The 13,264-nt window shown below is 41.6% G+C and overlaps 1 protein-coding gene across 2 annotated transcripts; it reads right to left on the bottom strand.

The window, feature by feature from the left end:
* Positions 1-1,913: 1,913 nt before the first annotated feature.
* On the bottom strand, positions 1,914-13,010 carry LOC124012483 (centrosomal protein of 44 kDa-like). 2 transcript variants are annotated; one of them, XM_046326139.1, is made up of 11 exons: positions 12,865-13,010; positions 12,517-12,615; positions 7,510-7,657; positions 4,064-4,210; positions 3,764-3,859; positions 3,423-3,575; positions 3,081-3,296; positions 2,741-2,807; positions 2,482-2,600; positions 2,184-2,221; positions 1,914-2,047 (listed from the first exon to the last, which is right to left on the bottom strand). In XM_046326139.1, exons 2-11 carry the CDS (start codon positions 12,606-12,608, stop codon positions 1,999-2,001), a joined length of 1,125 nt encoding a protein of 374 aa, XP_046182095.1. In that variant the 5' UTR covers positions 12,609-12,615; positions 12,865-13,010; the 3' UTR covers positions 1,914-1,998. The 2 variants fall into 2 exon arrangements, with proteins under 2 accessions (XP_046182095.1, XP_046182096.1); XM_046326140.1 differs by lacking the exon at positions 12,865-13,010 and adding an exon at positions 12,793-12,813.
* Positions 13,011-13,264: the final 254 nt, after the last annotated feature.

The raw sequence follows: 13,264 nt of genomic DNA, 5'->3' as shown, positions 1-13,264 counted from the left end.
TAGCTCTGGAATATATCAAGTACATGAAAAGGTCTGGGGATCTCCATGAGAGGTTTGAGAAACCACTACTTTATAACATGCCTTGAATTGAATCTCAGCCTGAATGAGAAAAACTTTGAGCAGAATTAGACTTTCTCAAATGATTAATTCCTTGTCCTTTCTCCTAGCCTTCTTTTCAAAATGCAATTGATCTTCTTCATACATTTCAGTTCGTACAGGGCCTAGGGGAGCTCTACTGTGAGGAGGAAGGATGATTGAACGGGAGCTGGAGTATTGTCCAGTATAGCCAGAGAAGACATCTCAGAGGTCTGTTGGTGACCTCTACTGGTCAGGTCCATAGTCAAAGTAAAGTTACACAAGACCGGGTACTGTATGTAAAGTTGTTAGTGCAAATAAAATAGATTATTATAGTACCAGTCTAAAGTTTGGACATTCTCATTCAAGGATTTCATTTATTTGTACTAATTTAAACATTGTAGAATAATAGTGAAGACAGCAAAACTATGGAATCATGTAGTAACCAAAAAAGTGTAACAAATCAAAATATATTTGAGATTCTTCAATGTAGCCACCGTTTGTCTTGATGACAGCTTTGCACTCTTGGCCTTCTCTCAATCAGCTTCATGAGGTAGTCCCCTGGAATGCATTTCAATTAACAGGTGTGCCCTGTTAAGTTCATTTGTGGAATTTATTTTCTTATTAATGCGTTTGAGGTCAGTCAATCCAGAAAAGTGCAGTCGTAAAAACCAAGCGCTACGATGAAACTGGCTCTCATGTGGAACGCCACAGGAAAGGAAGACCCAGAGTTACCTCAGCTGTAGAGAATAAGTTAATTAGAGTTACCAGCCTCAAATCTCAACATCAACTATTCAGAGGAGTGAGTGAATCAGGCCTTCATGGTAAAATTGCTGCAAAGAAACCACTACTAAAAAGGACACCAATAAGGAGAAGAGTCTTGCTTGGGCCAAGAAACACAACCAATGGACATTAGACCGGTGGAAATCTGTCCTGTCTGAGTCAAAATGTGAGATTTTTGTTTCCAACCGCCATGTCTTTGTGAGACACAGAGTTGATGAATGGATGATCATTGAATGTGTGGTTCCCACCGTGAAGCATGGAGGAGGTGTGATGGTGTGGCAGGTAGCCTAGTGGTTAGAGCATTGGGCCAGAAACGGAAAAGTTGCAGGATCGAATCCTGAACAAGGAAGTTGGCCTACAGGGGAACAGTGGGTTGTCATTGCAAATTAGAATTTGTTCTTAACCGACTTGCCTAGTTAAATAAAAAAAGTTTAAAAACAAAAAAAATGGTGTAGGGTTGCATTGCTGGCGACACGGTCAGTGATTAATTTAGAATTCAAGGCACACTTAACCATCATGGCGCTAAGCCATCCCATCTGGTTTGCGTTTAGTGGGACTATCATTTATTTTTCAACAGTACAAATGACCCAAAACACACCTCCAGGCTGTGTAAGGGCTATTTAACCAAGCAGGAGAGTGGAGTGCAGCATCAGATGACCTGGCCTCCACAATCACCCGACCTCAACCCAATTGAGATGGTTTGGGATGAGTTGGACCGCAGAAGGAAAAGCAACCAACAAGTGCTCAGGATATGTGGGAATTTCTTTAAGACAGTTGGAAAAGCATTCCTCATGAAGCTGGTTGAGAGAATGCCAAAAGTGTGCAAAGCTGTCAAGACAAAGGGTGGCTACTTTGAAGAATCTAAAATCAATTTTGTTTGTTTAACACTTTTTTAAAGTTACTACATGATTCCATAAGTGTTATTTCATAGTGTTGATGTTTTCACTATTATTCTACAATGTAGAAAATAGTAAAAATAAGAAAAACCCTTGAATGAGTAGGTGTGTCCAAACTTTTGACTGGTACTGTATATAATGGATTGTGAACACAACCGATATTTATCCATGATACCTTTATTCATCACTCACATACTAATCTGGAGATCAATTACAAAAATACATATCTTTTTAAAGTCTGAATTTACATTGAGGGTTCTATACTTCTTAAAAGGCTGGACGTGTCTTTCATCCTAAAACAAAGGAGAAGAACAAAACTAAGTAAATAATTTAATTAAGTTAAACAAATGCAGTATTATTTTATATACAGTAGATGGTGTATTAGCCTGGGTTAACAGAGGGAATACAACATCGATCTAGAGTACTTACATGTTGGCTATCCTTTCCAATCTCTCTTTCATATTCTCCTAAAGAAAATGAGTCAAGACAGAATGAAAAACAAAGGGCTTGATTTAATCCGTATTGCGGAAGATCCGCGTAAAAATTAGATGGTAATTTCCAATTGAGTCGGCATATGCAGAGATTACCGTGAATGAAGTCTCCTCGAACATTGCCTTTAAAATGTCAAAATCCACGTACAACGTGGCTCTTTCACAATACGACAGATTGAATCCAGCCCAAATAGTCTAATGTTTCCATTATATTTACTTGTAATATCTGCCATTACCTCTGGGGGTGCCGTTGTCACACAGGGGCTGATGGGATAGCTAGCAGAAGGGGTGGAAGACTGAGGACGCTCACAGCCAGAGTTGTGTCGTAGGCTCTCTGGAGGACTGGGTCTTGACTCTAAGGGTATGTGAGCATCAGTTTAACTTTTATATCACACTGGGAATTTGATCTTTCTATTACTGTATTTCAGTTGTTGTATACGATGGCCTCAATAATACTACTAATACTAAGACACTTTTGTCCAAATCAGTTCCAACCAGTGACTTCTGTTGCATTATCCACCACGTGATGACTCCAACCTCCATTGATAAGTGACAACGACTCCTAGAGGGAAAAAAACAACCTTGAAAGCTGTACATGTTTGCATCTTTAATCAGCAAACAGAGATACAGTAGACATTCTGGAATGGACTGACATCATTAGTTCAACATCTGCTTCTACTTGACATTAGATAGAGGTACGGAGAGTTCTTTAGAAGAATCTCCAGATCGGACAGATGTGGTGTAAAGATCCCTTCCTACCTGGGCCATGGCTGACACAGTATCCAATAATCCCTTTGCAGTGGATATGGACGGACGGACGGACACACACACACACCTGGGCCATGGCTGTGGAGAGGGTCAGTCTGGTCTCCAGCAGTAGCACTCTGCTCTCCAGGTTCTCCCACTGGTGCTTGTCTATAGTGATCCTCCCGGCCGAGGCCTTCTCTAGAAGCTCCAGCCTCTGCTCCAGGGCCGAGAGCCTCCCCAGCCTAGTCTGGATCTGCGGCAGCTGGACCTCAAGCGCTGCCAGCCTCCCCTCCACCACCAGGTCCTGGAAGGGTGGTCACAATCCATTCTGTGTGTGTGTGTCACTTTGGTGCTGTGTGTTACAGAGAGAAGGGCTGCGTGGGTCTGTGTGTCTGTGCTTATAATTGTGGAGAAGTATGCTGGTACTCACTGTTTGAGGGACTGTAGGTGCTTGGTTCTGGACCTCCTCCAGTCCCAGCCCCTCCTCCTCTTCCTCAGACTCTTCATTATCGGAGGTTCTACTAGAGGAGCGCCAGGAGTCACCCCCAATGTGTCTCTCCACTAGTGGCCTGCTTAGGGACAACTGTGGGAAACAACCATCTCACCTAGTCATGTTTAGGTCGGGCCATGAACTCATGCAGCATTACAATAGACAATTTTATTATTTTAAAATGTTTTATTTAACTAGGATAGGTCAGGCCTTTTTGATAGAATGTAGAGAGTTGAACAGGTCTGTTGGTCTACACTGTCATGTCCTTGGCAAAGACTTACTGTGGTGGCCATGGGGTTCATTGTTTCAGCCTGAAATGGGAGAGCCTCACTTTTGGAGTCTGAACTCGAGGCCTGAAAACGAGCTCTGGGCTTTGGCTGCAACACACACAGATGCAATACATGGACCTTTTTATTTTACCAGATAGGATATTGAGAACACATTCTCTATTACAATACAGACATGGTCTGATCAAGAGGGTGCAATAGTTAATTGAACCGTGAATACCGTGTCATCATTACCATGTCGTTTGATGATACGCTTTGCTCTAGGCTCGTCAAAGCTGAGGGAGACAGACTGACCTTGTTGCCTTTGCTGAGCTCTTTGTGTTTCTGCAGGGCGAAGGCGATGACATCACAGAGGATGCAGTTCTTTCTTTCTGCATAGCCAAACTGGAGGAACTGCTGCTTGGTCAGGACGGGTTTGTAGTGGAAGAGATCCCGAAGTACCTAGATGTGGGTGAACAATAGACAGTATGACACACACACACACACGGCTGAATTTGCCCTGTTGTGTTCTAAATTGTGTTCTAAAAATGTTCTAATCAAAAATACACCATGGTTGTTTTTTCATTCAAACAGTAAAAAACACAAAGAGAAATACCATATTCATTGAAGAGAACTGAAAATGACATTGCAAAGTATCTGGTACAGGGGTTTTAAACTCATTTTGCGCCGGGGCCCACATTCATTCTTCAAGAAGGTCCAGAGGGTCACACTGAAAATGTGTTCATTTCTTCACCATCAAAACATGCAAAGAAATTTAATTTGAATGATTATTAGTGAGCTGGACACAGTCAAGAAACAGTATAAATGTAGATCCATGATATTTTCTACAGTTTCCATTTGGTTGTAATCACTTTTTTTTTTTAAGTATATGGAGTTTGTTTTCCCTTCCAAAAAAATGATGTGAATTAAGTGTATCGAGGCAAGTGAAACACATGAAATGATGTGAATTAAGTGTATCGAGGCAAGGGATACACATAAAATGATGTGAATTAAGTGTATCGAGGCAAGGGATACACATGAAATGAGGCAAGGGATACACATAAAATGATGTGAATTAAGTGTATCGAGGCAAGTGAAACACATGAAATGATGTGAATTAAGTGTATCGAGGCAAGGGATACACATAAAATGATGTGAATTAAGTGTATCGAGGCAAGGGATACACATGAAATGATGTGAATTAAGTGTATCGAGGCAAGGGATACACATGAAATGATGTGAATTAAGTGTATCGAGGCAAGGGATACACATAAAATGATGTGAATTAAGTGTATCGAGGCAAGGGATACACATGAAAATGTGAATTAAGTGTATCGAGGCAAGTGATACACATGAAATGTGAATTAAGTGTATCGAGGCAAGTGATACACATGAAATGATGTGAATTAAGTGTATCGAGGCAAGGGATACACATGAAATGTGAATTAAGTGTATCGAGGCAAGGGATACACATAAAATGATGTGAATTAAGTGTATCGAGGCAAGTGATACACATGAAATGATGTGAATTAAGTGTATCGAGGCAAGGGATACACATGAAATGATGTGAATTAAGTGTATCGAGGTAAGGGATACACATGAAAAGGGAATATTAGGAGCTGGAACACATGACAAATCAAAACATTCTACTGATAATTGTAAAACTCACTATAGTTGACATGAGTTCAGGGAAAGATGGAAGTAGGTATGACAGGAGGGCTAAATGAGTGCTTCCCTGTTACACAGACTATAATGCAGAGCAAATGGCTTGTCTCCTCTTTGCACCGTCTTCTGTATGAAATGCTGCTGGTGTGTCGGCCCAATCTGTCGCCCATATTTTTGTGTGTGTGTGGCAGCCAGGCGAAGCAGTGACTGGGCGCCAGCCAGAGGGTCTCGATCTTCCTTCTCCGTCTCCTCTCGCCAAAATTAACCGATGCTGTGAGAGGCAGATAGCTCGCCTGCGGCTTCAGCACTAAGAAAACAGAAGAGGGGAGTCTGATCCGAGATGAGAACTTGGACCAACATGGAGTTCCTGTGTTCACCGCAGGAATCAGGATTTCATGTGAGCCTTTATAAAATAATTGCTCAAGGACGCTGTGCTGCCAACCACCGGTTGCCAGATGGAAGGAAACACCACCAGAGTGTTTTAAATACAGATGCTGCAGATCAGGGCCCGCTCAGTTAAAACCCTTCTGGTTCTGATAGCAGGGTTAACAGAGTCTACAGTACAGCCTCAACAAAAAGACTGAAAAACCCCTGATGCATGTACACAAGTCATTCCTTCCAAGTCCTCAGTTGGTTGTGATGAGAGAGGAGCTGTAATATTAGAATGTGCGATAAAGGAAATGGCTTAGCCTTGACCGGACCAAGCACAATATCGTGAAAAAGGGAATTCCGACAGTGGGACATTTCCCATAGATAAGAATTAATGGAATTTCTAGACTACTTTAAGACTCCATTCATGTCATTTGAGCACCACAGGAATGAAAAGGAATCCCACATGTAGCCTACCTTTAAATTCTACAGTGGAAACCCTGCACTGTTTCAAAAGGACTTTATTGGTAGTGAGTGATGCAATAGCAATGTCTTCCATGTGTTTGTATTAGGGGAAAATATTGCAGTTCAACTCAAGCTTGGAGGGGTTAAACCACAGCAGAGCGTCTGGGTAGACAGCAATTGGCCTCAGGAGACCCCAAGGAATAAACTGAAGTCACAGTGTGCGAGTGTGTGTGTCCGTTGCCTGTGAGGAAACAACTGGAAACACTTTGCCATTTTGAACCATCACGACGATAACTGTGATGTATGAGAGAGGGGATCTAGAAGGGAGTCCCTGCTATTGGGAGAAACTGTTCCGTGTTAGGGAGACGACACTGCATGGGGCCACATGGGGAGAGCGGTGGTGGGGAGCCTACTGGAAAAGTAGGACCCAGGAAAGATCCCAGCACGCAGTGAATGAACAGAGCATTAAATCATAGGGAGGGCATGAAGGAATGAGCCTGGGAGATAACAGTCAACTGGGGAGTGATGCCAATGTGTTTCTCAAACGGGTAGGTCTAGATGTGGGATTGCTGCAGGGGGTACATTCAAAATCATGATTTCATCACGAAAGGTGTTCGTCATTAGAACACAGACACTCTGCGTCTTCGACCTACCATTCTAATGGAGACCTATGGAGTCAAATCCCTCCACTGTGCATGATGATAGTTAAATACTAAGGCTATGTCACAGAAACATGTTAACCTACAGTACCCAGTCAAGTTTGGACACACCTACTCATTCAAGGGTTTTTCTTTATTTTATTCTACATTGTAGAATAATAGTCAAGACATCAAAACTATGAAATAACACAGAATCATGTAGTAAAGTGGGCATTGCGTCAAAGAAGCAGTGGTTGGGTTGTGTTTCGGAGGATGCACGGCTCTCGACCATCGCCACTCCCGAGTCTATATGGGAGTTGCAGAAATGAGACAAGACTATAACTAACAATTGGATATTGCATTCCTCATGAAGCTGGTTGAGAGAATGTCAAGAGTGTGCAAAGCTGTCATCAAGGCAAAGGGTGGCTACTTTGAAGAATCTAAAATATATTTTGGTTACTACATGATTCCATGTGTGTTGTTTCATAGTTCTGATGTCTTCACTATTATTCTACAATGTGGAAAATAAAGAAACCCTTGTCCAAACTTTTGACAGGTACTGTACACTATTACCCTAAGATTGTTTTTTTTAAAGAACACAATAAAATCAGTGTGTGGATTTACCTTGTAGATGCATTCGATAAAACGTAGGTCGTTCTTCCCAGTGAGTTCCACTCCGAAGCGCACCAGGTGTTCAGCAAGGTGTGGTGAATAGGAGATGAATGCATAACTCACTATGGGGAGAAAGGCAGAAGGATCCCCTTTGGCCAAGCTGTAGAGATAAAGCATAGATTGTGTTTTACAATGTGTACTACTGTTTTCATATGCATTAGTATCATTGAGGCCTAAAAATATATGACAATAATGCTCTGTTCAGACAGGTAGACAGATTTTGACAACAACAAAAGTTGACCAATCAGATCAGCTCTCATAAAGATCTGATGTAATTGGTCAAAATACCAATTAGTGTAAAAAATAAGAAATGACCTGCCCGTCTAAACGCAGCCCAACACATTTTGACAAACGAGTTAGATAAAAACTAGAATAAATGTATATACACATTTGAAAAGTAGCCAACCTTTTGTCTCGTTTTAAAATGATCTCACATCCACAGAAAATTGTATGTGAGCCACATAATTTTTAAAATTCCAAGCATATTGTGTTTGACGCTCTTCACTTCAAAAGGAATTCCTGCTTCCCTGCTCATCAGTTGTGCAAACTGGGGTCCTCGTCAGAGGGGGACCCACGACTGGTTAATGTAAAGCATGTTTACAAACAGAGTTATAGTCGGGCAGGGCTCCGTACAACCCCCTCTGCCACCTACCGGAGACTTCAAAACAAACCCAGACCATGAACTGTACCCGTGGCTACAGCCCCAATCTGGATGTTTATAGGACTATAGATGTTTAGTCTGTCTTGCAGCCAAATCATTTACTCTTTGTCGCAAATAGCACCCTATAAAGTGCATTTTTTTTTAAACAGAACCTTATGGGCCCGTAGTCAAAAGTAGTGCACTATCTGGGGATTAGGGTCCCATATGGGAAACATCCAGTCTTGTGACATTATCCTACACTACAGAGGTTTGCCTATAGCACGAAGAACATCATACAGACTGTTGATAATATTAATTCTAGCCTGAATTTTAATTCTTAATTCATCACAAGTTCCATATGTCGTCACACTTGCAATGTGTTGGCACTTTCAAGACAAATACTGAGTGTAATGGACAAAGGCCATAGAAATCAGCGACCCCACAACCTGGATAAAGAGCTGGTCAGATATGCTCATCATAGCAATGGGATCATTGGAAATTAGGCTCATGGTGGAACAAAATATTAAATCATGAGAAATGCTACCATATGCACACCTGCCTCTCCTTCAAGGACTCATCTGCCCAAAATATTCTTAGATACTGCATGGATGGTTAATATTTGTAGAATAATAGTGAAAACATCAAAACTATGGCATAACACATATGGAACCATGTAGTAACCCCCAAAAAATTACGTATATTTGAGATTCTTCAAAGTAGCAACCCTTTGCCTTGATGACAGCTTTGCACACTCTTGGCATTCTCTCAACCAGCTTCACCTGGAATGCTTTTCCAACAGTCTTGAAGGAATTCCCACATATGCCGAGAACTTGTTGGCTGCTTTTCCTTCACTCTGCGGTCCAACTCATCCCAAACCATCTCAATTGGGTTGAGGTCAGGTGATTGTGGCGGCCAGCTCATCTGATGCAGCACTCAATCACTCTCCTTCTTGGTCAAATAGCCCTTACACAGCCTGGAGTCGTTTTGGGTCATTGTCCTGTTGAAAAACAAATGATAGTGGGACTAAGCCCAAACCAGATGAGATGTTGCGTCATACTGATGGCAGAGTCTATGGACACTGCCTGGTGTCAACAGTATAGGCTGGTTGCAGTGGTGTACCACCGACAAATCTGCAGCAACTGCATGACACCATCGCGTCAGCATGTACCAACATGAATGTGGAACATTCACGACTTGTATTATCCATGCCCCAAAGAATTATTGGTATTCTGCAAAGGGGGGTCCGACCCATGAGAAACAAGATTCTCTGATCTGATGAAACCAAGATTGAACACTTAGGCCTAAATGCCAAGCGTCACGTCTGGAGGAAACATGGCACCATCCCTACGGTGAAGCATGGCGGTGGCAGCATCACGCTGTGGGGACTGGGAGACTAGTCAGGATCGAGGCAAAGATGAACGAAGCAAAGTACAGAAAGATCCTTGATGAAAACCTGCTCCAAAGTGGACAGGACCTCAGACTGGGGCGAGGGTTCATCTTCCAACTGGAAAATGACCCTAAGCACACAGCCAAGACATCACAAGAGTGGCTTCGGGATGAGTCTCTGAATGTCCTTGAATAGCCCAGCCAGAGCCCAGGCTTGAACCTGATTGAACATCTCTGGAGAGACCTGAAATAGCTGTGGAGTGAAGCTGCAGAGAAGAATGGGAGAAACTCCCCCAAATCCATGTGTACCAAGCTTGTAGAGTCATAGCCAAGAAGACTTGAGGCTGTAATTGCTGCCAAAGGTGCTTCAACAAAGTACTAAGTAAAAGGTCTGAATACCTATGTAAACATACTTTTAAAAAATATATATAAATTAGCAATTGGGGGGGGACAATATCAAATTTTAGAATAAGGCAAAATGTGGAAAAAAGTCAAGGGGTCTGAATACTTTCTGAAGGCATATATATATATATATATATATATATATATATATATACACACAGTAATGGCAAAAAGTTAATGACAAATATTAATTTTCACAAAGTTTGTTGCTTCAGTGTCTTTAGATATTTTTGTCAGATGTTACTATGAAATACTGAAGTATAATTACAAGCATTTCATTACTGTCAAAGGTCTTTATTGACAATTACATGAAGATGCAAAGAGTCAATATTTGTAGTGTTGACCCTTCTTTTTCAAGACCTCTGCAATCTGCCCTGGCATGCTGTCAATTAACTTCTGGGCCACATCCTGACTGATGGCAACGCATTCTTGCATAATCAATGCTTGGAGTTTGTCAGAATTTGTGGGGTTTCGTTTGACCACCCGCCATTTCAGGATTGACCACAAGTTCTCAATGGGATTAAGGTCTGGGGAGTTTCCTGGCCATGGACCCAAACTATCAATGTTTGTTCCCCGAGCCACTTAGGTATCACTTTTGCCTTGTGGCAAGGTGCTCCATCATGCTGGAAAGGCATTGTTCACCATCAAACAGTTTCTGGATGGTTGGGAGAAGTTGCTCTTGGAAGATGTGTGTACCATTCTTTATTCATGGTTGTGTTCTGAGGCAAAATTGTGAGTGAGCCCACTCCCTTGGCTGAGAAGCAATCCCACACATGAATGGTCTCAGGATGCTTTACTGTTGGCATGACGCAGGACTGATGGTAGCGCTCACCTTGTCTTCTCCGGACAAGCTTTTTCCCGGATGCCCCAAACAATCGGAAAGGGGATTCTTCAGAGAAAATGACTTTACCCCAGTCCTCAGCAATCCAATCGCTGTACCTTTTGCAGAATATCAGTCTGTCCCCGATGTTTTTCCTGGAGAGAAGTGGCTTCTGTGCTGCCCTTCTTGACACCAGGCCATCCTCCAAAAGTCTTCGACCTCACTGTGTGTGCAGATGCACTCACACCTGCCTGCTTCCATTCCTGAGCAAGCTCTGTACTGGTGGTGCTCCGATCCCATATTTGTGCCATTCCGAAGGTGAATGGGCAAGACAACATATTTCAGTTCCTTTTAACGGGGTATGTTAGTAGGTGCCAGGCACACCAGTTTTTGTTAAGGGCTGCAACACTGCTGGGTTTTTCACACTCAACAGTTTCCTGTGTGTATCAAGGTCTTCCACACAAAGGACATCCAGCCAACTTGAAAAAAAATGTGGGAAGCATTAGAGTCAACATGGGCCAGCATCCCTGTGAAACGCTTGACACCTTGTAGAGTCATGCCACGATGAATTGATGCTCTGAGGGCAACTCATTATTAGGAAGGTGTTCTTAATGTTTGGTATACTCCATGTATACTGTATACAGTGAGCTCCAAAAGTATTGGGTAAGTGACATGTTTTGGCTCTGTACTCCAATAGTCAAATACTGACTGTCAGTTTTAATTTGAGGGTATTTTCATATAGACCCCCATTTTAGGGGACCAAAAGTATTGAGACAAATTAACATGTGTATTAAAGTTGACAAAAGTTCAGTATTTGATCCCATATTCCTAGCATGCAATGATTACATCAAGCTTGTGACTCTACAAACTTGTTGGATGCATTTGCTGTTTGTTTTGGTTGCGTTTCAGATTATTTTTTGCCCAATAGAAATTAATGGTAAATAATGTATTGTGTCATTTTGGAGTCACTTTCACTTTAAGAATATAATGTGCTTCTAAACACTTATACATTCATGGGGATGCTACAATGATTACAGATAGTCCTGAATTAATTGTAAATAATGATGAGTGAGAAAGTTAGACTCACAAATATCATACCCCAAGACATACTAACCTCTCCCAATATAATAACAGGGGAGATTAGCATTTGGTGGTGTATGATATTTGTGTATCGAACTTTCTCACTCATCATTATTCACGATTCATTCAGATCTATCTAATAACGATAGCAAAAATGGAGGGACTATGTACAAAAATTGTCATTTCTAAACGGTTCATACCCTCAAATGAAAGCTGACATTCTGCACTTTAAACTCAACCATTGTATCATTTCAAATCCAAAGTGTCAACCCACTGTCCACCAGTCTTGGAACACCTGATGGTCAAATAAGGTGCTGGAATACAGAGCCAAACAACAAAAATGGTTACTGCCCCAATACGTTTGGAGCTCACTAGATATCAGAATGAATGAATAAATATATGGGGGATTTATTTCTCCAATGTAAGCATGTAAAAATGACACAAATGTTCAAACATCTCCTACACTGCAACACTGAATAGTGGAGCCGTCATGTGGCCATCAACTGAACAACCACAACACAGGTGCCGACAGATTGTAAAAGCTGGCTCCTTCCCTCAAAAAGTTTGGGAACGTGGCACAATTGTTTAGTTAGCACTGGCCCAATTTTTATCCATGACCTAGCTAACATACCCATTGTAGTCGACCTCTCTTGGGTACTTCAATGCCCGTAGTTGAACATCCAGCTTCCGAAGACATCCTTTCAAATCACCGGTTGACATCATTGTGGACCTTGAAGATGCAAATGACAGACAGGTAACGTTACCACAACCATTCTCCCATTTAACTAATTTTGCAACGAATGGATAAAACACCAACTAGCTAACTAACAAACAATATCACGTTAGCTATGTAACGTTAAATGTTGGCTAGCTACCAACACAGCTTTCCAGCATGTTACTTGCTAACGTTAGATTTTGTTGAGGTGACACGTTGTAGCAGCTACTGGAACATACCATAACACAAAATTTAATAAATTACCTTGTATTTAAGTAGAAGGGCTTGTAGCGGTATTTAGCTCGCTAACTGGGCATGTATTTAGTTTGTTTTGCCCGGGTAAATAACATCACTGCTGCGATTGGTTGCCATGATAAGTGAATCAGAAAAACTAGAAGGAAGATTCAAAAGAGCACATTCGTAGCTACATGTCGGTAAAAGTTTTGTTTGTAGACTTCTGGTTTTAATGTCGATGGTGACGACGACTTATGAAACAAGCTGAACTTACTAAATCCATGTAAAACACCGTCTTTTCTGTCTGTAGTTGAAAGGAAAACAAAAGTATTCTGGTTAGCTACCTTTAATGTGTTAGAAGAAACAAAGCAATGCACTGCATATTTTTTGTAAAAAGTCCAATGGATTTCTGTGTAGGCCGACATTTTTT

This window comes from Oncorhynchus gorbuscha, linkage group LG24 (genome assembly GCF_021184085.1).
Source record: "Oncorhynchus gorbuscha isolate QuinsamMale2020 ecotype Even-year linkage group LG24, OgorEven_v1.0, whole genome shotgun sequence".
Taxonomy (NCBI): Eukaryota; Metazoa; Chordata; class Actinopteri; order Salmoniformes; family Salmonidae; genus Oncorhynchus; species Oncorhynchus gorbuscha.
The sequence above is the reverse complement of the archived record's forward strand: the minus strand, read 5'-3'. Positions and strand labels throughout refer to the sequence as shown.

What these genes read in the sequence shown, in the direction of transcription:
- LOC124012483 (XM_046326139.1), bottom strand. Translation starts at nt 12,608, where the DNA reads ATGATGTCAACCGGTGATTTGAAAGGATGTCTTCGGAAGCTGGATGTT. An exon ending in AGCTCAGCAAAGGCAACAAG is followed by an intron (nt 3,860 to 4,063) that starts GTCAGTCTGTCT and finishes TGTGTGTTGCAG; the next exon opens with CCAAAGCCCAGAGCTCGTTT. An exon ending in TTGGAAAGGATAGCCAACAT is followed by an intron (nt 2,048 to 2,183) that starts GTAAGTACTCTA and finishes CCTTTGTTTTAG; the next exon opens with GATGAAAGACACGTCCAGCC.